Below are 18,938 nucleotides of genomic sequence, written 5' to 3'. Positions count from 1 at the left end.
CTAACCTGGGGAATGCACAAGGAACCGGCTCTTCCTGCTGCTTTTCCGCTGCCACCATCCAGGCCCCCCTGTGCACAGAACACCCTGCACGACTCAACATGCTGGCTCTCCTCTGTCCCCTAGGTGGCTACGGGTCACTCGTTTGAGTACTTGACTGCACTTGAGAGAGACAGAGAGCATCAGGGTCAGGCGGCCTGGGCCGGGAGGTTCCCTCCACAGCGGCAGCAATGTCTGCTCCACTGCGGTCCCTCAGCTAGAGAGCTGCCCTGAGTAAGTACCGTGTGCACGTCATGTGGTGTCCAGGGAGAGTAAGTAGGAAACTTACAGTCACTGGGCTAGGCTCCAATTGGAGTATTCTGCATCTCTCGTAAGTCCAAAGAGTTTCATTCAAACTTACATGAAACATCAATATACCAGGATGGTCTAGGAAATGCTGCAAATGTGAAGTTACTTGATGGTAAGAAACCAAAAGCAAATACATTTTTTAAAGTGCCATCAAGTTGATTGAGACTCATTAGTGACCTGGTGGCACAGAGGGTGCGTGGTCTGAGCTTACTAACTCTCCATGGGAGGACGATGTAGCAGTCGGCCTCGGCAAAGCGGTAAGATTTACAGCCTTGAGGACCATATGGGGCGGTAGTACTCTGTCCTAGAGGGTTGCTGGGAGCTCTTGTGTGTATTTGACAGTACTTTAAATAAACCCAAAGCGAAAATAATGAAGCCCATTAAGAGGTATTTATGAGTCATTCATTTTTGCTTTCATTTTAGGATTGAAAATGATGAGAAAAACAAGAAAATTGGTTCCTGCTTTAGTAAGGAATTATTAAGCCGGTTGCTCTGAACACAGAGCAAACTGTTTCATGGTGTAAATGTCATGTCTTTAGCATTTCTCTTCATTTGGAAAAAATTAATCAGCTTAATGGCAAAACAGCTAGGCCTATAAGCAGAAGGAATATTTCCAAGGGAAAGTGTGACATGTGATTTCCAAACACTAGACATTATGAAAATCCATTGCAATCACACCTCAGGGTCCAGGCCTATGCCCAGCTCACTCGTCATTTGTCATTTGTCATTTGTCACAGGGAGTGAGTGGTTCATTGACCCCCTTCAGAAATCAGAACATCGCAGCGTCTTCTTTCTCATTACTACCTGTGATTCCTTGAGGCCCAAATTGAAGGCCAGTTTCTTTCGGTCTGTTTTGCTGATGTATTTCTGCTTCTGAAACATTTTCTCCAGGGCTTTTCTCTGGTCCTCAGAAAAGACAGCTCTTCTTAAAATGCCCCTCCGAGCTTTCGCAGTGGAGTCCTGGGTCAGGAGTGGCAGAACACCGTCTTCTCCTGGCAGGGCGAGAAAACACAGGAGACACAAAGTCCAGTTATCATCGCTTCACAGAGAAATAGCCCATTTTGCCCAGGGCAGCATCCCTCCACTCTGTACCTGAAGGCAACATTTCTTAACTTCTTTTCGTCCAAATGCAATGGAGAATCTAATAAAATCTCTTTGCATCAGGGGACCCTCTCCTCTGTTCAAACAGCTTCCTTACGCAGGTGGGAATGAACAAGACGGGAAGTATGAAATATTTGCAAGCACTGCATCCACCCTTCCTGTAAGGGCGTGCATCTGCATTCTGTCCTGAGGCACTCTCTGAGGCTGGGCAACGACATGCTGTTCCCTACATACACTGTATCCATGTCCTCGAGTCCCAGAGTAGCATTTTGGCTTGGTTTTATGATTCTGATGCTCTTATCATTTAAACTTGTATACATATACCTGACTTGCCAGTACCCAACTACCAGAAGAACTGACAATCTGACCACTTTGACCCTGGAGCACAGAGTACAACAGCTCCACAAGATTTCTGAGTGGGCCAATCTTTTCGAGAGTAGACAGCCTCCTCTTTCTCCCTTGAAGTGGGATTGAACCACTGAAATAGCAGTTAGCTGCCCAACACTTAACCCACTGCACCAGGGGGGATTCTTGAATACAACCAAAGGGCCTGGAGTCAATTCTGACTCACGGAGAACCCTTGTGTGCAGACTAAGACTGGTCCACAGGGGTTTGAAGGCTATGACCTTTTAGAAGGAGTTTCCAGGACTCTCCTCTGAGGCACCTCTGGTTTCACACTGCCACAGAAAATAGAAAATGTTCCTTCTCTTTGTGAATTTTCTGGTTTTTCTTAGCACTGCTCTCAGTAGAATAACCTTAAGTGTTTTCATAAAATGACTGACCAACGCTTTCATAAAATGACCTACCCCCCAAATTCCTACAGGAAGCTTATTATGATGCTACTCTCACCCACATCTTACCTACAGGCCCTTTTTTAGGATATTCCTGTATCTAACCATAAATGACAGAGTTCATCAATCTACCTTATTTTTTTAAATCATCTAAGCCTACAAACAGTGTTCCAATACCCACAAAATGAACATATGAGTTTTGAGAACTTGTTGATGGTTCAAAACTCTGAGGCTACTAAAAAAAATTCAACTCTCTCAACCTGTAAGTTCCTAACAAATGTCCAGCTGGTTTAAAGATGTCCACGTGACTGAAGTACATAGACACACACAAAGAATTAGATATATTCTTAAGGTATGCAGAGTTTAAGTCATGTAGCAGAAAAACATCTTTGTGGGTTAGGGTAGGCAATTCAAAGTGCTTCGGCTCTAGGAATTTGGAAGTATTATTATTATTATAACTTTGTAATACAACTCCCATCTATATTGGAAGGTCAACATGTGTGGTTTATACTCAAATACATACATCATCTCATTTAATTTTTTCAATAATCCTCACAGGTATATATTATCATCCTCATTTTCCATAAGAAACATAAAAACCGAGGATCCAGAAAGTTGAGTAGTACAATGAAGATCAATAACCTTAAAAATTACATCAAAGTTATGAAAGATATGAGTAGGCAGGGAAAGAGGTAGGGGGTGGGGCTGGAGAATCATATTGAAATGACAGAATTACCTGGGCTAGAAACTATTTCAAAGGCATGTATCCTTGAGTCCTGAGATGCTCTCCAAAGTCTAGCCACAGAGAATGGGCCATTGAGGAATGTTACTAATGGACGCTACAGATGAGTGATATTGTTAGGGCCTTGGGGGATGGGCTAGGGGCAATAGAGAATCACCACATTGTCAACCATTGGACTCTTTGCCTCTCCCTATTTCCTCAACCATCAGAAAACACGAAGCCCGACAGGACAAAGTGGAAACTTTATGGCATTCCAGTCTAAGAGTAAGTAGTTTCAGTTCAGGCCTATCTTGCTACCATTGCTGCCCCATTCTATGAAAAATATGGTACTAATTTGTAGGATGTGTAGATTCATTTTAACTTATTCTTATCTCTAGATCACTAATCCTGTTATGGGTGGCTTCCTCTGTCCCATATCAATTCACCTGATTACTTCAGAAAGCTCTATGAAGATTCTGGCCTGTTGCTGCCCAGTGCTGCCCTTTGCTCCGTGGGGGACTCTGGGCCCTGCGGTGGTTCCAGTCTTGTTCTCTGTTTCCTGGTCTCCTTTTCAGCCCCTACTCTCAGTTTGGGCTACCCTCCCATCACAACAGGCAAAGTAAAGCTCTCTGCAGGTCACTCCTAATCAGCCATATTATTGACGGTTCTATTTCTTAGTCTGTATGATGTTTCTGTACTAAAAACTAATTCATAGTCTAATACCTTTTGGTTTCATTAAAAAGCATGTTAAATCCATGAAGCACCACAGAATCTAGGCCTCTCAGGCTGCAGTACAAGTATGTATGGTTATTTCAGGAGAACTCAAGCTGGAATTACCAAGAAAGCTTTCAGAAACAGAATTCCTTTACCCTTTTTACATGGATGGAACACCTATTCAGTGAGGGTCTATCCAATAGCCCAACTAAGATGGAACTAGCCTCGTTAACAATCTCTTCAAATATAAATGACTTAAGATCTTGCATCTGTGTCTGCACTTTACGGAGGGAGATTTCCACAGAATGTGGGATGTCTATGTGCCCATTTGCCTCTACACCAGTCCTCCCATTGGCGGCTCCTGCTTGTCTCCCATCTTTCAGAAATTTCTCAATTTCTCTTCAATTAAAAGTGTTCTTACCCTTCTTACTTTCCATTTTTTTTGATGGAGGGATTTTGTGCCTACGCATATTTGCCTATGTATGTGTTTCTGTGGATTTGAAATCTGGAGAGAAGAGAGAAAATATAGGATTTGACTGTTCTATTTCAATGAAAACTAGAAGTCTATCCTCCGATATCTGTATACTCCACTACTTGGGACTGCTTTGTGATACCACTAATCCCTCAGGTCAGTGCACTGCGGTGGTTTGTATGCTGCTATGGGACTGGAAGCTATGCCACTGCCATTCCAAATGCCATCAGGATCACCCATGGTGAACAACTTTCAGCAGAGCGTCCAGATTTAAAACAGACTCGGACCCCACCAAGGGGACAAGTAACAGAAATGTGGGTGAAGGGAGACATCAGACAGTGTAAGATACAAATAACAATAACAATATATAATTAATCAAGAACTCATAAGAGTAGGGGGAGGAGGGAAGAGGAGCTGATACCCAGGGCTCAAATAGAAAGACAATGTTTTAGAAATGTTGATGGCAACATATGTACAAGTGTGCTTAATATAATTGAATGAATGATTGGTATGAAATTTGTAAGTGTCCCACCAAATAAAATGATTAATAAAAATTAGTTAATTAAAATAAAACAGACTAGGAAAAGGGCCTGGGAATCTATTTCTCAATTAATTGGCTAGTGAAAACCTTCTTAATAGTAGTGGAATATTATCTGATGTAATGTAGGAAAAACAGTCCCTTAAGTTGGAAGGTGCTCAAAATACAATTAAGAAAGAGTTACTTTCACAAAGTAGAATTGACCTTAATGATGTAGATGAATAAAGCTTCAAGAAGCCTTCATTCACTAATGGTTCATGACTCAAAAATAAGAAGAAACAGCTGCAAACATCTATTAATAATCAGAACACAGAATGTATGAGGGATGAATCTAGGGGAATTGGAAGCCATCAAAAGTAAAATGGAATACCCACAGATTAAACCCAAGGCCAGGGGTTGGCAAACTTTTGAGAAGAAAGAGCCAATCCTGTCCCTCAAACAATTTAAAAATGATTTGAGAGTCACAAATATAGTTTTACAAACAAAGGAAATCACTATTATCTGAATGCCTTCTAAACTTTTTATTTTTACTTCAGAGCTACATGTGCATACCCAAAGAGACCCATATTGCTGGAGAGCTGCAGTTTGCCAACCTCTGCCCTAGGCATTGGTGAGCTGACATGGACTGGCAGTGCCCATTTAGAACTGAGCCAGCATATGGTTTACTTCTCTAAGAATGACAAACTGAAGAAAATTGGCATCACAGCCATGGTCAAAAAGAAGACTTCAAGATGTATCCTAAAATACAATGCTGTCAGTAATAGGATAATATCCTTATGCCTATAAGGAAAAATAATTACTACAACTAGTATTCAAATTTACACACTAAACACCAATGCCAAAGGTGAAGAAATTGAAGATTGTTATCAACTTCTTCCATCCGTCTGAAATAGGCCAACTAATCAATTAATGTGAACTGATAATCTTTGGTGAATAAGTGGAATGAGAAAGCTGAAAACAAAGAAAGATTAGCAGGTGGTGTGGGTGATAGAAACAAACTGGAGATTGCGCGATAGAATTTTGTAAGATCAGTAACTTCCTTCACTGTTTTTTCAACAACATAAACAGTTACTTCACCAGATAGGATCCACGGGAATCAACTAAAATACATCTGAAAAAAGAGATGATTAAAGAACTCAGTGTCATCAATTAGAACAAGATCTGTGGGTGTCTGCAGAAGAGACCATTAATTACTCACGTGCAAGTTCAAGTTGAAGAAAATGAAAACAAGTGTACTAAGTATAATCTTGAGTATATCTCATTTGAATTTAGAGACCATCTCAAGAGTAGATTTGACTCATTACATGTTAATGAATGACCAAAGACAAGGGCATCCTCCACAAAGAAAGCAAAAGTGGTTAAAAAGACAGGAGAGAAAGCAGAAGTACAAAATGGGTAACAGAAGAGCCTCTGAAACGTGCTCTTGAATGTAGAACAGTAACCCCAAGAGAAGAAAGGATGGCGCGCAGGACTGAACAGATTTGGACGGAGAGCTCCAAAAATACCCAAAACGGATTTATAGCACAATGTGCAAAGACCAGGAGTTTGAAGATCAAAAGGAAAAAACACTCAACATTTATCAAGCTGAGAGAGATGAAAAATAAAAATAATAAAGCCTTGAGTTGCAATCCTGAAGGATGAAGTGGGTAAGTATGGAACACTGGAGAAAGATTTCGAAGACAACGGAGGGGGTAGACAGAGGCATTGCACCACAGAAAACTGGTTGACTTTCAACTGTGTTAGGAGGTAAAATACAGTCAAGATGACTGTGAGGGAAGAAGTACAAGCTGTGCTGAAGGCATTCGAGAAAAATGAGACTCTAGGAATTGACAAAGTATCCATTGAAATACTTAACAAATAGATGCAAGGCTCAAAATGCTCACTCATCTATGCCTAAAAATTATGGCAAATAGACTATAAGAGATGCATATTTTACCCTTTCCAAATAAAGGTGATGTAACAGAGTGCAGGAATTATCACATGACATCATGAATATCACATGCAAGTACAATTTTGCTGAAAGAAATTTAAAAATGGTTGCAGCAGTACTGTTGCAAGGAACTGCTGGCAATTCCAGCTGGGTCAGAACAGGGCTTGGAACAGAAATGTCAGTGTTCACTTCAGTTGCATCCTTTCTCATGCCTCCACTGTGTAAGACTTTGTGTGGATCATAACAAGTCACAGTAACACTGTAAAGAACGGGAATTCTAGAACACTTCATCGTGCTCATGTGAAACTCGTACACAGATTAGGAGAGAGACGTCTAAACATAGCAAGAGGTTCCATTTCTTTGGTGGCTTAAACTCAGGAGAGGTGTGCATCAGTCTTCTATGGCGCATTCTACCCCCTTAAAGAGTTACCGTCTCTACAAACCAAAGCATAAATCAAGAGTTACAGTCTCAGAAAGCCATAGGGGCGATCTACCTTGTCCTATAGCATCACTATGAGTTGGCATCTACTTGATGGCAGTAAGGTTTTTAATTTTTGTTTGGTTTTTTTTTTTTTGGGAGGGGGGTTGATTTTGTTCACTCTTCAGTTTTCACGTAATGCTGAGGGGACCGAAGGTACCATGGCTAGGGTCAGGTGCACCTTAGTCTTACTCTTTAACACTTTTTTTTAAAAATGGTGTTTTGGAGCAGATTTGCCCAGTACAATAAGCAGTTTGGTTTGCTGATTTTTGCTTCCATGGGTGTTGACTGTGGATCCAACTACAATGAAATCCTTGACAAATTCAGTCTTCTTCGTTGTGTTGTGAAATATTGTTTATTGATTCAGTTGTGAGTACTTTTTTTAATGCTGAGGTGTAATCCATAGTGAAGACTGTTGTCTTTGTGTTTCATCGGTAGGTACTTCAAGCTCTCTTTACTTTTAGCAAGCAAAGTTATATCATAGATGGTTAATGAGTCATTCTCTGGTGCTGATGGGATGTCCCACTTCATATAGTCCATTTTGTCAGGTAATCTGGTTCATAGATGGAATAGTAGTCTCTCTGAATGACTTATTATATGTCCCTGAATGGATCTAGACTTATAATAACCCTTAAGGACAAAGTCATATTGACACATAGGGCTTCCTGAGCTGTAATTTTTCTCCAATGGAGCTCCTGGTGGTTTTGAACTGTTGATGTTGTGATGAGCAGCACACCTCATAAGCACTATGCCATAAAGAACACAATGGAATAACAGATATATTTAGATTATGGGGTTGGTAAAGAACAATGAACAGGGACTGACAGATGATGAAACAGATGTGTCTTGGAAAAAGGATAGCCAGAATGCTCCTCAGAACCAAGAAGGGAACATAACAGATCAGCAACCAGAACACAGAAAAGCCACAAAACCCTGGAAGAGTCCTCTAAATAGACTTTAGGCTAGGAGGGGCAGCTCCCAGAATTCCCCTAGGATCAGTGGGGAGACAGCCATAAAGGTCAGCAGACAGACCGGGAATTATGTAGGCTTTTTTATTTTTCCTAATTATTATTATCTTTTTCTTCTTCTTTCTCTTTTTCTTCAATCTTTTGTTTTCTTTTTGTTTTGTCTCCATAATGTTGGTTTTGCCTATCTATATGATAGGCATGGGAAGCAAGCTCCAGACGAAAGCCTCAGGACCAACAGTTCCAGAGGGACTTGGAGGGAGGAAGAGGTGGGAGGAAGGAGCAGTGAACAAACCATACCATAGAGAGGGGAACAACTAGGGAATTAAAATCAACAACAAGGAGGATGTAGAGATCCTGGGGGTGTTGGAGCAACAGCAATCTAGCTGAGAAGAATTACTCAGAGGTAGAAGAAGGGCAAGTGTGAGGTAGGTCAGAAAGAAAGGAAACAGAGGAAAGATCTAGGAAGTAAAGCTATGGATAGAGGTATAAACACAGGTGCATACATATGTAAGGACATTAATTCATTAAAAATAGAGGTATTTGCCTATGTACATATATCTATATGGCACTACACGGAGGTAGTGGACGGGCTTTGGGCGTCTGCTCAAGCCCTGCCTCAATGCAAGAACACTTTGTTCTAACAACCTGACATTCTGTGGTGCTCACCCCCCGCCCCCAACACAATTGCTGAAAACAAAATGGGTGCAAAAGCAAATGTAGTGAAGAAAGCGAATCTGTTTGGCTATCAAAGGATAAAGCATCGGGGATCTTAAAGGCTTGAAGTTAAACAAGCGGCCATCTATCAGAGAAGCAACAAACCCACATGGAAGAAGCGCACCAGCCTGTGAGATCATGAAGTGTCAACCGGATCGGGTAACAGGCATCAGAAAAAGCCAAACAAACAGACGACCAAAAAACCCCATATTGTTGAGAAGGAAGGGGGTCAGAGCAGAGACCCAAAGTCCCTCTGTAGACAATAGGACATCCCCTCACAGAAGGATCACAATGAAGGGATGAGTCAACCAGGGCTCAGTAAAGCACCTATGAGACACACAATATTCCTCTGGTTCCTTGTCGCTTCTTGACCCCCCACTATCAAGACCCCAGTCCTGCCTTTCACTGAGGGCTAGACCAGAGCATGTACATAGGTACAGATAAGAGATAAGAGCTCAAGGCACACGGAATCCAGGAACAGGAATGGGAGTAGCAATACCAGGAAGGTGGGGGGAGAAGGTGGGGAGAGAAGGGGTGGAAGGGGTAACCAATTATAATGATTGACACATAACCACACACCCCACCCAACCCCAGGGAGATGAAGAACAAAAACCGTTGGAGAAGGGAGACAGCAGTCGGTGTAAGATATAAAAATAATAATAATTTATCATTTATCAATGGGGGAAGGGAGGGAAAAAAAGAGGAGCTGCTACCAACGGCTCAAATAGAAAGTACATTTTTAGAAAACAATGATGGAAACATATGTACAAACATGCTGATACAAACGATATATGGATTGTTATAAGAGCTGTAAGAGTCCCCAATAAAATGATCTTTTAATTAAAAAAAAAAAGGGTGTTGGCGAGACTCTGTCATCTGGACTTAGGGTATGTTATCAGAAAGGACGAGTCCCTGGAGAAGAATACCATGCTGGATAGAGAGGAAGTGCAAAGAGGAAGTTTCTCAAAGAGACAGACTGACACCGTGGCTATCACAGTGGTTTCCAACATAGCCACAATTGTGAGGACCAGGTAGGGCTTCGTTCTGTGGTGTACATATAGATATGGTCACTATGAGTCAGAACTGGCTCTATGGCACTTACCCACATATAAAAACATCTCGTTATCAAAGAGATATATTTGTGAGCCGCCACTTTTCTGTTAGTGTGTTGTACGGTGGTGACCTATGTGTGGCTACGCTGCTAAAGCCATGATGCTGGTATGTTCAAATACCAGCACGATCACCCAGAGTTAATAAGAATTCAACTGTGTTGACCATAACAAACTATGGGTAGCCGATTATGCTTATGCGAAACCAGTACATGGGTCAAGAGACAACTGTGCAAAAAGAACTAGGGCATGGCTCAAAATCAAGAAATGCGTGGATCGGTGTTTTATTCTCTCACCATATTTACTCAATCTGTATGTTGAGCAAATAATCAAAGAAGCTGAATTAAATGTAGAAGAATGTGGTATCCGGATTGGAAGAAGAATTAGTAACAACCTGCAGTTTGCAGATGACACAACATCGCTTCCTGAAAGTAAGAACTGGAAGCACTTGCTGACGTAGATCAAGGGCTGAAGCTGTCAGTATGGATTACACCTCAATGGGAAGACGGCCAAAATCCTCACAAAAGGAGCAATAGGTCACCTCATGATAAATGGAGAAAAGGTTGACGTTATCGAGGATTTTGTCTTGCTTGGGTCCACAATCAATACTCAAGGAAATAACAGTCAAGAAATCAAACAATACATTGCATTAGGTGAATGTCCTGCACAAGACCTCTTCGAAGTGTTGAAAAACAAGGATGTTACCTTGAAGACTAAGGTGCACCTGACACAGCCATGGTAGTTTCAACTGCCTCATATGCCTGTGAAAGTTGGACACTGAATAAGGAAGGTCGAAGAAGAATCCATCCATTTAAATTGTGGTGCTGGTGAAGAAAACTGAAAGTAACATGGACTGATAAAGGATCCACTACATTTGTCCTAAAAGAAGTACAGTGAGAGTGCTCCTTTGAGACACGAATAGCAAGAATTCGTCTTACCTACTTTGGCCATGTTGTCAGGAGAGACCTGGAGAAGGACATCATGCTTGGTAAAGTAGAGGGAAGCCAAAAAGAGGATGGCCCTCAATGAGATGGATGGTCACAGTGACTGCAGCAATGGGCTCAACCATAGGAACAATTACGAGGATCGTGCAGGACTGGCCAGTGCTTCATTCTGTCGTGTGTGGGTCGCTATGGGCGGCAAGTGACTCAATACCAACTAACAACAGTCCTATCACCTTGGACATGTTAATAGGAGAGACCAGTCCCTGGAAAGGGACATCATACTTGGTAAAGCAGAGAGTGAGCAAAAAAGGGGAAGTCCCTCGACAGGATGGCCTGAGATAGTGACTGCAACAAAGGACTCAAACATAGCAATTGTGTGGGAGACATGGTCCTGAGTGCTGTTTCTTTCAGGCATGTAGGGCCACTATGGGTCAGAACCAACTTCACGGCACCTAACAACAGCAACATAGTTGACAGAAAATCTCCCCTTATATTGGACCAAATTTAACTACTTTTCCTAAACTTCCTTCATTCGTTGGTCTTAATTATACACTCTAGATGTAGATTCCATTATATATACATTTATATACATATATATACATCACTTCATATTCTAGTTTGTGTCTTCTTCTCTTCTCCAGGCCAAAAATATTCAATATCCTCCAAACAGTCACACAGATCTTTCCCTATAATAGTTGATGGCTACCTCCTATCTGATTCCTATATCTCATTGTTTCAATGTGCCTTTAAAAATAGGCCTCCAGAATGAAGCAGATTTGGGCAACCTGACTATTAAAGAGTCTGGTTGGTTCATGATCTCCCGTATCCCTTATTCTGGACATTCTGGTTCTAAAATCATAATCTAACATCCCCATAGGTCTCAGCAGATACATAGTATGTTTCTTGCGCTGTTATAGTCAGTAAATTCCCCACAATATTTTGTATTCATGCACTTGTGTTTAGGAACCTAAAGTCATATTAGAAACAGCCCTAATATATTTCCTGTTATGTTTTGACAAGGACTGAGTCAAGCTCGGAGACAAGTCCTGTCTGTCATAACCAGTTTCTTCTATGTGGGGAGAAAGGAGACTTTATTATAGGGATACTTCTCAAAAATGTTCATTGCTTCTGTACAACGTCTGAATAGAGCCATCAATTTGGAAAAGCAATTGTCTTTGAGTCTCTGACTCCTTTACACATTCTTCTTAGTTGACCGAATGTCATTCCTCTATGAGCACCAAAGTCAGTACCTCTATTCAACTTACTGCAGAGACTTATGTTTTAGACAATATAATTAGGCTTTGTGGGAGTTACATAATCTGTTGTCAATGTGAGACTTAAGAGTAAAGGGTGGAATTTAGCCTGTCCATCAAGTCATAGTTTGATGACCTCATTTGGAGGCACTAAGGAGATAAATAGCTTGTTGGAGGTGGGACACACGCTCACTCCCTGCAAGACATTACTGACAACCAGCCTGATGGAGCTATGCTGATGCAGTCAGAGCCCTGGAGCTGGAGAAGTCACATGGAGACCCCTGCCAGTGCTGATATGCTTCTACTGCCACTGGATCCCCAAGACTTTCCACTCCCTGGTCTGTGATCTCCCTGCATTTGGCGTCATCGCATGGCTGCATGAGTCTAAAGAGCATTTTATGGACTAGTATCGACATATAGGGTAATATCGGACTTATGGACTTGATCTGGACTGGGCTGGAATTTTTTCTCAATAGCCAATTGCTCTTGTATATAAAGCACTTTCATAGACACATATGAGTGTCCATGAATTTGTTTCTCTGGTCTACCCAGACTAACACAGGCTTCTTTATTAGAACAAAATCCTGAAAGTCTCTGAAGATCTTAATTTTCTTGCAGTGTAAGAGAATTTTTATAGTTTATTAGAGGAAATTTTAATGCAACCTTTGTGGATTCCAATATGTTTTGGTTCGTTTTCTTCAGGCCATTCCTCATTTCAACTGAGAGCAGTAAGCGAGAACATGGCCACGTCTGGTGGCAAGAATACTAATCAAAGCATTACCCGTCTTTAACAATGAAACTCCCAAGACCAGCCCACAGTTATAACCATAAAATTAATGTCCCTTTCCCTGATGCCTTCAACAAAAATCTGATGTTCAAATGTGGAGAGTATATTATGTCTTTTTAAGTTTTAACAAGAAAGGGAAGATAATAAAACGGTCTCCAAGTTTTCCTGGCTCAGGCTTTTATAATGCTGCTCCAAATTCAAGCTTCGTCTTTTAAGGCATAAAATTCTCAAAAGGTCAGACTCAAGTTGAGGATTCAAAGACAAAATGAAACAATTCTATGATTGATTGATTCAATTAGCCAGTCTGTGTGATTAAGCCTCCTCGCTTTCATGTAGTTTTTTTTTTTCCTAAGGTCATTATCTGCATGGGTTCTACAACTTTCCATTTCAATTTAGGCTAGGAGAAATATATTAGTTTGCAGACGGTGGGGAACATTATGGATGTAATATCAAAGGTTTTCCATCGCTGCTTTGGGGAACGAGAGAACTTTTACCACTGCCTTTTAATTTTTCCCCACTGTAAGGGTTGTACTTAAAAGACCTATTTAACTATTTATTATACGTGTGAAGGGCACTGGGTGAATGATTGCTTCCACATTGCAGCAATGAGTTGCTCATAAATCCAGGAAGTTAACAAGAAACTAAACCAACATTAAACACGTGAATCATGTTAAAAGATCCAAGATGGTATTTCCCTGGCATAATTACAGAAGTGTTGATCTGATTCTGCTATTCTAGGAAAAGTAAAGTCAATATTGGGAAATAATGATGAGGGCCATTGATTTCATCAGCCATTAAATTTTAAATATCAATCTTAATTTTGGCTTTCCAAGGTGACACTCAATGCGAGTTTACTTGGACGGTTCAGTTTTTTCTTTCGTATAATGGAAAGAAGTTTTAAATGTGTGGGCATAAAAATAATTCTTCTTATAAACATGAAGAAGGCCCAAACTAGCAAAAGCCTTAACTAAAAAAGAGGATTGTGCAGGTGTAAGCCTGGTTAACAGTTTCAAGGTATCATGGTTATTTATGTAAAATCTCTATTGACAGCATAATTCCACCTTTACATTATTATTTACTGACAAAGAAATGGACTTTATAAAGAAATGTGAACTTTATAAAGAAATATATTTATAAAGTTTATATAATAATCTCCGGTGTCTCAATAAGTATAACTCTAAAATGAATATATTATATTTATTCATATAAATATCTATGTATATTCATTTGAGTTATACTTAATGAGACACCGGAGTTTATTAAATGCACTTGTGACATTTCTAAACTGTTCTCAAAATCCAACTTTAGAAAAGGAGACGAACCAAGTGCAGCACTCTGTGTCCTTGATCTGAGCTGGGCTGAGGTTCAGCTTGTACATTAAAATTAAATAAATAAACAGCGATTTCTGTGCCTTTAGACACAGACACTACAGTTCACACCATAGACAATAGACGCAAAGCTGGAAGGACTGAGGAGCAGATGACCGAAAATGAGACCTGCTTACAGCAATTTCAAAAGCAGCTGGAAAGATGAGATTGTCAAGAAAACATCTGTAGAATTGCCAGTATGTCCTGCTTATTAACCTAACCCAAGTATTGGTGTCTCTGGGGCTTAATGACTAAAAATACTATAAAATAAGCAGAAACACACACGCTCATGAAAATGCCCACCGTGTGTTACACGGAACTTTTTTTTTCATTTCCACTTACCTAAAGTGCAGTGTCTGAGATTTTCTACGGAAAAAAAGACTGGATCACGAGGTTGACATAGTTGAAATTACGTGTGGGTTCCCTTCTATGCTCTCCCCCTGAAATCCAGCCCCGAAGTTTAATTCTCCACAAATGTCACTGTGAAAAGGTATCGGGAATGTGGGGTTTCCATCTGTCCTCCCGGAGGCTTTCCCTGACACGCTAACACAGGCTGGTGAAGGCTGCCTTAATCTGCACAGCAGATTTCAATTGCCCTCGTGGGAGACCACCTGGAAGGAGCGAGTAAAAGGTTTAGTCACGGTTTCTATTTTTCTATTGGAATTCACTACATTCTAGTTAAATGGACAATTAATAGGTCACTTCCAAAATAGTAGTGTATGAGTCCTGGTCAATAAACAATTCCACAGCGGCTACGGGGCCCGATGCATTCAGCACGTCCCTGTATATACTCAGCTCATCCACTAAATCCCTTTTCAGGTGCACAGGGTGCTATGGGAAGATGAGCTACAATGAGTCTATAAAAGTCAGCTTCATTCACTGCTTTATTTTTCAGTCAAGTGTTTTAAATGGTGTCCAGAAATTCACTTGGAATGTGAGACAGGAGAAAAGACTGACATGCTGAGCCTGGCTTTATGACCATACAAAAGGGCAACTGACCCTTGCCCAAGCCTTTTCCATGTGAAATGGTTCCTAAAGTTCATCTGCACAGTGAAAAATCGTGGTGAGGTCGCGTGTGGATGAGTCAAGTGAAAGTGACGATTGGTCACGGTTCTGTCCTCCTTTGTGACTGGGCCCCAGCTCTGTGGGAAAGTATCAGCCCCCTAAAGAGATGCTCAGAAGCTCGCAGCTCATTAAACGGCCAGCATTTGCTGCCTCACTTGTCAGGAATCATCCCATCGAGCAACTGCCCTCTCAAAACATTCATAAAACACAGGCACTGAGGCGACGGGGATCTGAATCCCACTGTGTGTGAGTGGGCCCTTCAGAAGGGTTTCTCTCCCATTGCGCTGTTCACCTGAATCAATCAATGCTGTCTCGGGCAGTTCCAAGAAATGCACTCTCCCCCGGAACGTCTGTATCATAAACTCAAATGCTCTGCCTCCGTTTTCTTATCTGACCTAGAAATCTCAAGACCAAGGTGAATGTTAGTCACTTGTTGCCCTCACCCCACCTCGGGTCCTGAGGGGCAGAGGGGCACCCTACAGATGTCTGACAGTTTGTCATCCCCACCCTGACCCCCAAACTGTTAACATTTTGCTTTTCAAATGTTTGGAGGAAAGTTCCTCTTGGAAATAGTTCTTAGAACTGCATAGCTCTGGTTGGTTTTCTTCCAGATGGCAAAGAGGAGGTGTTTGTCTCCTTTAAAATCCTCGACCCTTTTCAGTGCTTTCCTGTAGCCCTCTAGTCGCTTGCCCTGTCCTACTTTAAACGGAATGGGAATTTTACACGGCACAATTTCGTTCCTTCCTTGAGTTTCTTCTGGAAACAAGTATTGCTACCCATTTCAAAAAGAGCCAACCCGGCCCCTCGGCAATCTTTTCTATGGAACAGAAAACAAGGCGCTCTCCGCGGCGTTTCGGCCGGGGTTTCCATGCCATTAGAGACGCGCACAATTGCGCAGTGTCCTGAGCTTTGATAGATCTGTGGACACCTCCTGAATAGGATGGCTGTGGTTTTTAGTGGGGAATTAGCTCCTCGCCATTGCATCACCAATTAGTTTTCCAGAGCACATTAAATCCTGCTGCTTTGGTTTACAGAATAACCGAGGCATTGCTGATGAAGCATAAAAACTTACTTGGAAAAGCAGTGGGGGACGCAGGGCGCCGACAGGACCCACCGCAGCACGCCGAGTAGAATGGGGGGGCGCTCAGGAAGAAAGGTTTCGAAGGCGCTGCAGGAAAAAAGCACGGGCTCTCTGATTATGCCATCCTCTCAGACGATTGTCAACACTCTGTTCCCAACAGCCATTCTGCGCAAGTCCTTCAACTTCTGGGTGTCTACCTAGCTCACTGCTGACCATTTTTAATTACACTGAAATTAAAATCATTTTAAGGTAGTCTTTAGCTGGCAAAGGGCTTGCCCCAAATCATTTTATGAAGACTTGGAGGACGTGGTGGAAAAACTCAAATGATCAAACTCCAATTTTCCAGCTCATTTTCAGTGGGGTCATCATCATAAGTACAAACTCTATCCTTGTACTTAAAAATCTAGCCCAGGCCGGTGCAGTACGACTCTGGAAATGTCCTGTAGGCGCACTGTCCATCAGAGGATCCAGGAGTCACCTGGGACCCAAAGCCCTTGAAATGTGTCTACTGTGGTAAAGCGCCTGAGATTTTCAGTTTGAGTAGACCCCTTTGTCGGGGCTACTATATTAAAGAGCAAGCCCTAGACAGTACACTGACCAAGAAAAAAATCTGAATGTTGTGGGTTTGACTTCTATTTTTTAAAGACACCATCTTAACTGTGCTGTTTCTTTGCAGAAAGAACTTTGAAATATATAACAAGTAAAATAGTGATTTTGCTGAGCAACTCCCTAACAAAGTTGGCATTTTGCTAACATAGTTCTGACTCCGTGTGATGCTTCAAAGTGTGTGACGATGCTGCTAATAACTCAGAAGATTGTTATTTGTTCATCTGAAAACATTTGCATTCATGCACTAGAGTGGCTACATTATTTTGCTCTGCTCATTTGTTAAACTACACTATTAATAAAATGTTCAATAGTTATCACTACTCATAAATGGAGTTAAATGAAACCTCGAACTGCTTGCCTTCATCATGAAATGCAAGTGTAGTGTGAAGGACAGCACAGAACATGAATAATTTCCTTTATTGAGACTTGACTGTATTCCAGGCTTTGGTGAAACCCCTTGAATGCACTATATCCTTTAATACAATCAGTCTCTTACAACAGAAATATCAATTGAGAGCTCCTGAAGGTGAGCGTGACCATAGCACATCCAGCAGAGTCCCTGGCACTTTCTAAATCCTCAACGTGTTTTCAGTAAGTGAAGAAATGAGCTGCATTTAAAAATACTTTCTGCTTTCTTTTCAATTGAGGCTTTCAGTTTTACTTGGCCATTGTGCTGGGTCCTTTTTTGTGTTTGCTTTTTGACTTTGTTTTGTATGTTTTTCTGCAGAGGGAAGTCGGGATGGTGGGATCTAGGAAGACAGCAACAAGACTAAGAATTATGTGAGGGCATGGAAGGGGTGGGGCTGATGAGGAATCAGCAGCAACCGATAGGAGAAGAACGAAATTGTTCCAAAGTTGATTGTGGAGAGGAATGCGCAACCTTTCATAAAATGGTTGCATTTTTGAATTGTATGTCAGTTATATCTCAATAAAGCTACTTTTAAAAATGAGCTTTAAACCTAAGAAATAGGAAATTGTACTGCCCTTTTCAAATAAAATATGAGAATTGGGAATTTACCTTTTCCCAATGCTGATATTGTCGATGTTGATATTTTTTAGTTTTTAATGTCTGGAATTTTGATGAAAAGGATTTGTTTTAGTGCTGTTTTGAAAATACGAGTTTTTAAGCAGAGTTATGAGACTATTTTTGTGTTCATAAATTCTGAAATAATTTTTCAAAAAGCTTAATTGCTAACATAAGTTGTTCTAAGACTATCACAAAGTCACAAAAGTGATAATTTTATTTGAATTTAACATCTTAAATGAAATTTACAAGAATATGGCATTATTTAGTCTATGGTATATTTACTTTGAAAATATGAAAATATATGTATAAGTTGCTTCATTATGTTTATTCTCAAATACGTCTGTTAAGTAATGTATTTCAACGTCAAAGTTATGGCTACTGAGTTATTTGACATTTTAAAAATGGAGGTAGAGAGGGGAGCAAAAACTGTGTTGTGTTTACATACTAAAAAACAAACTCAAACGCAAACTCACTGCCATCGAGGTGATTCTGAATCAAATCAAACCTAAGCGGGATGGAATTGTCCCTGTGGATTTCCCAGCTGCAACTCTTTATGGGAGTAGAAAGCTTCATCTTTCCCCATATTTACATACGTCTAAATAAAATGCAACATTTACCAAGGTGTCTGGACACACTGTTAGAGACACACTTTTTGCTAAATCTGGAATATAAAAAATAAAATAGTGTACTTGAAAGACCATTAAAATAACGATAGAGGATATGTATAAATTACAAATTTCCTATGTAGACAAAATGTTTCTCAAACAGTCTAATCCCACAGTTTTAAATGTTGTGGGGTATATTGTGTTAACTCTTTAAAAAAATGTTCATTTGAGATAAGCAATCAAATGTAAACTCCTTTATGTTAAATAAAGTTTCAAGATGTATGATCTTAATGACAAATTTAACCTGAAGAGTAGTATT

At 40.7% G+C, this 18,938-nt stretch overlaps 1 protein-coding gene across 1 annotated transcript in view; it reads right to left on the bottom strand.

The window, feature by feature from the left end:
- DBX2 (developing brain homeobox 2) overlaps positions 1-18,938 on the bottom strand; it is a 46,115-nt gene that overhangs the window by 6,451 nt on the left and 20,726 nt on the right. The window contains exons 2-3 of the mRNA XM_075553020.1: positions 16,370-16,465; positions 1,150-1,337 (exon numbers count right to left, since the gene is read on the bottom strand). Of these exons, the coding sequence (XP_075409135.1) occupies positions 1,150-1,337; positions 16,370-16,465 (284 nt within the window). The remainder of the gene's footprint in view (positions 1-1,149; positions 1,338-16,369; positions 16,466-18,938) is intronic.

This window comes from Tenrec ecaudatus, chromosome 6 (assembly GCF_050624435.1).
Source record: "Tenrec ecaudatus isolate mTenEca1 chromosome 6, mTenEca1.hap1, whole genome shotgun sequence".
Taxonomy (NCBI): domain Eukaryota; kingdom Metazoa; phylum Chordata; class Mammalia; order Afrosoricida; family Tenrecidae; genus Tenrec; species Tenrec ecaudatus.
This window is presented reverse-complemented; position numbering and strand designations above follow the sequence as displayed.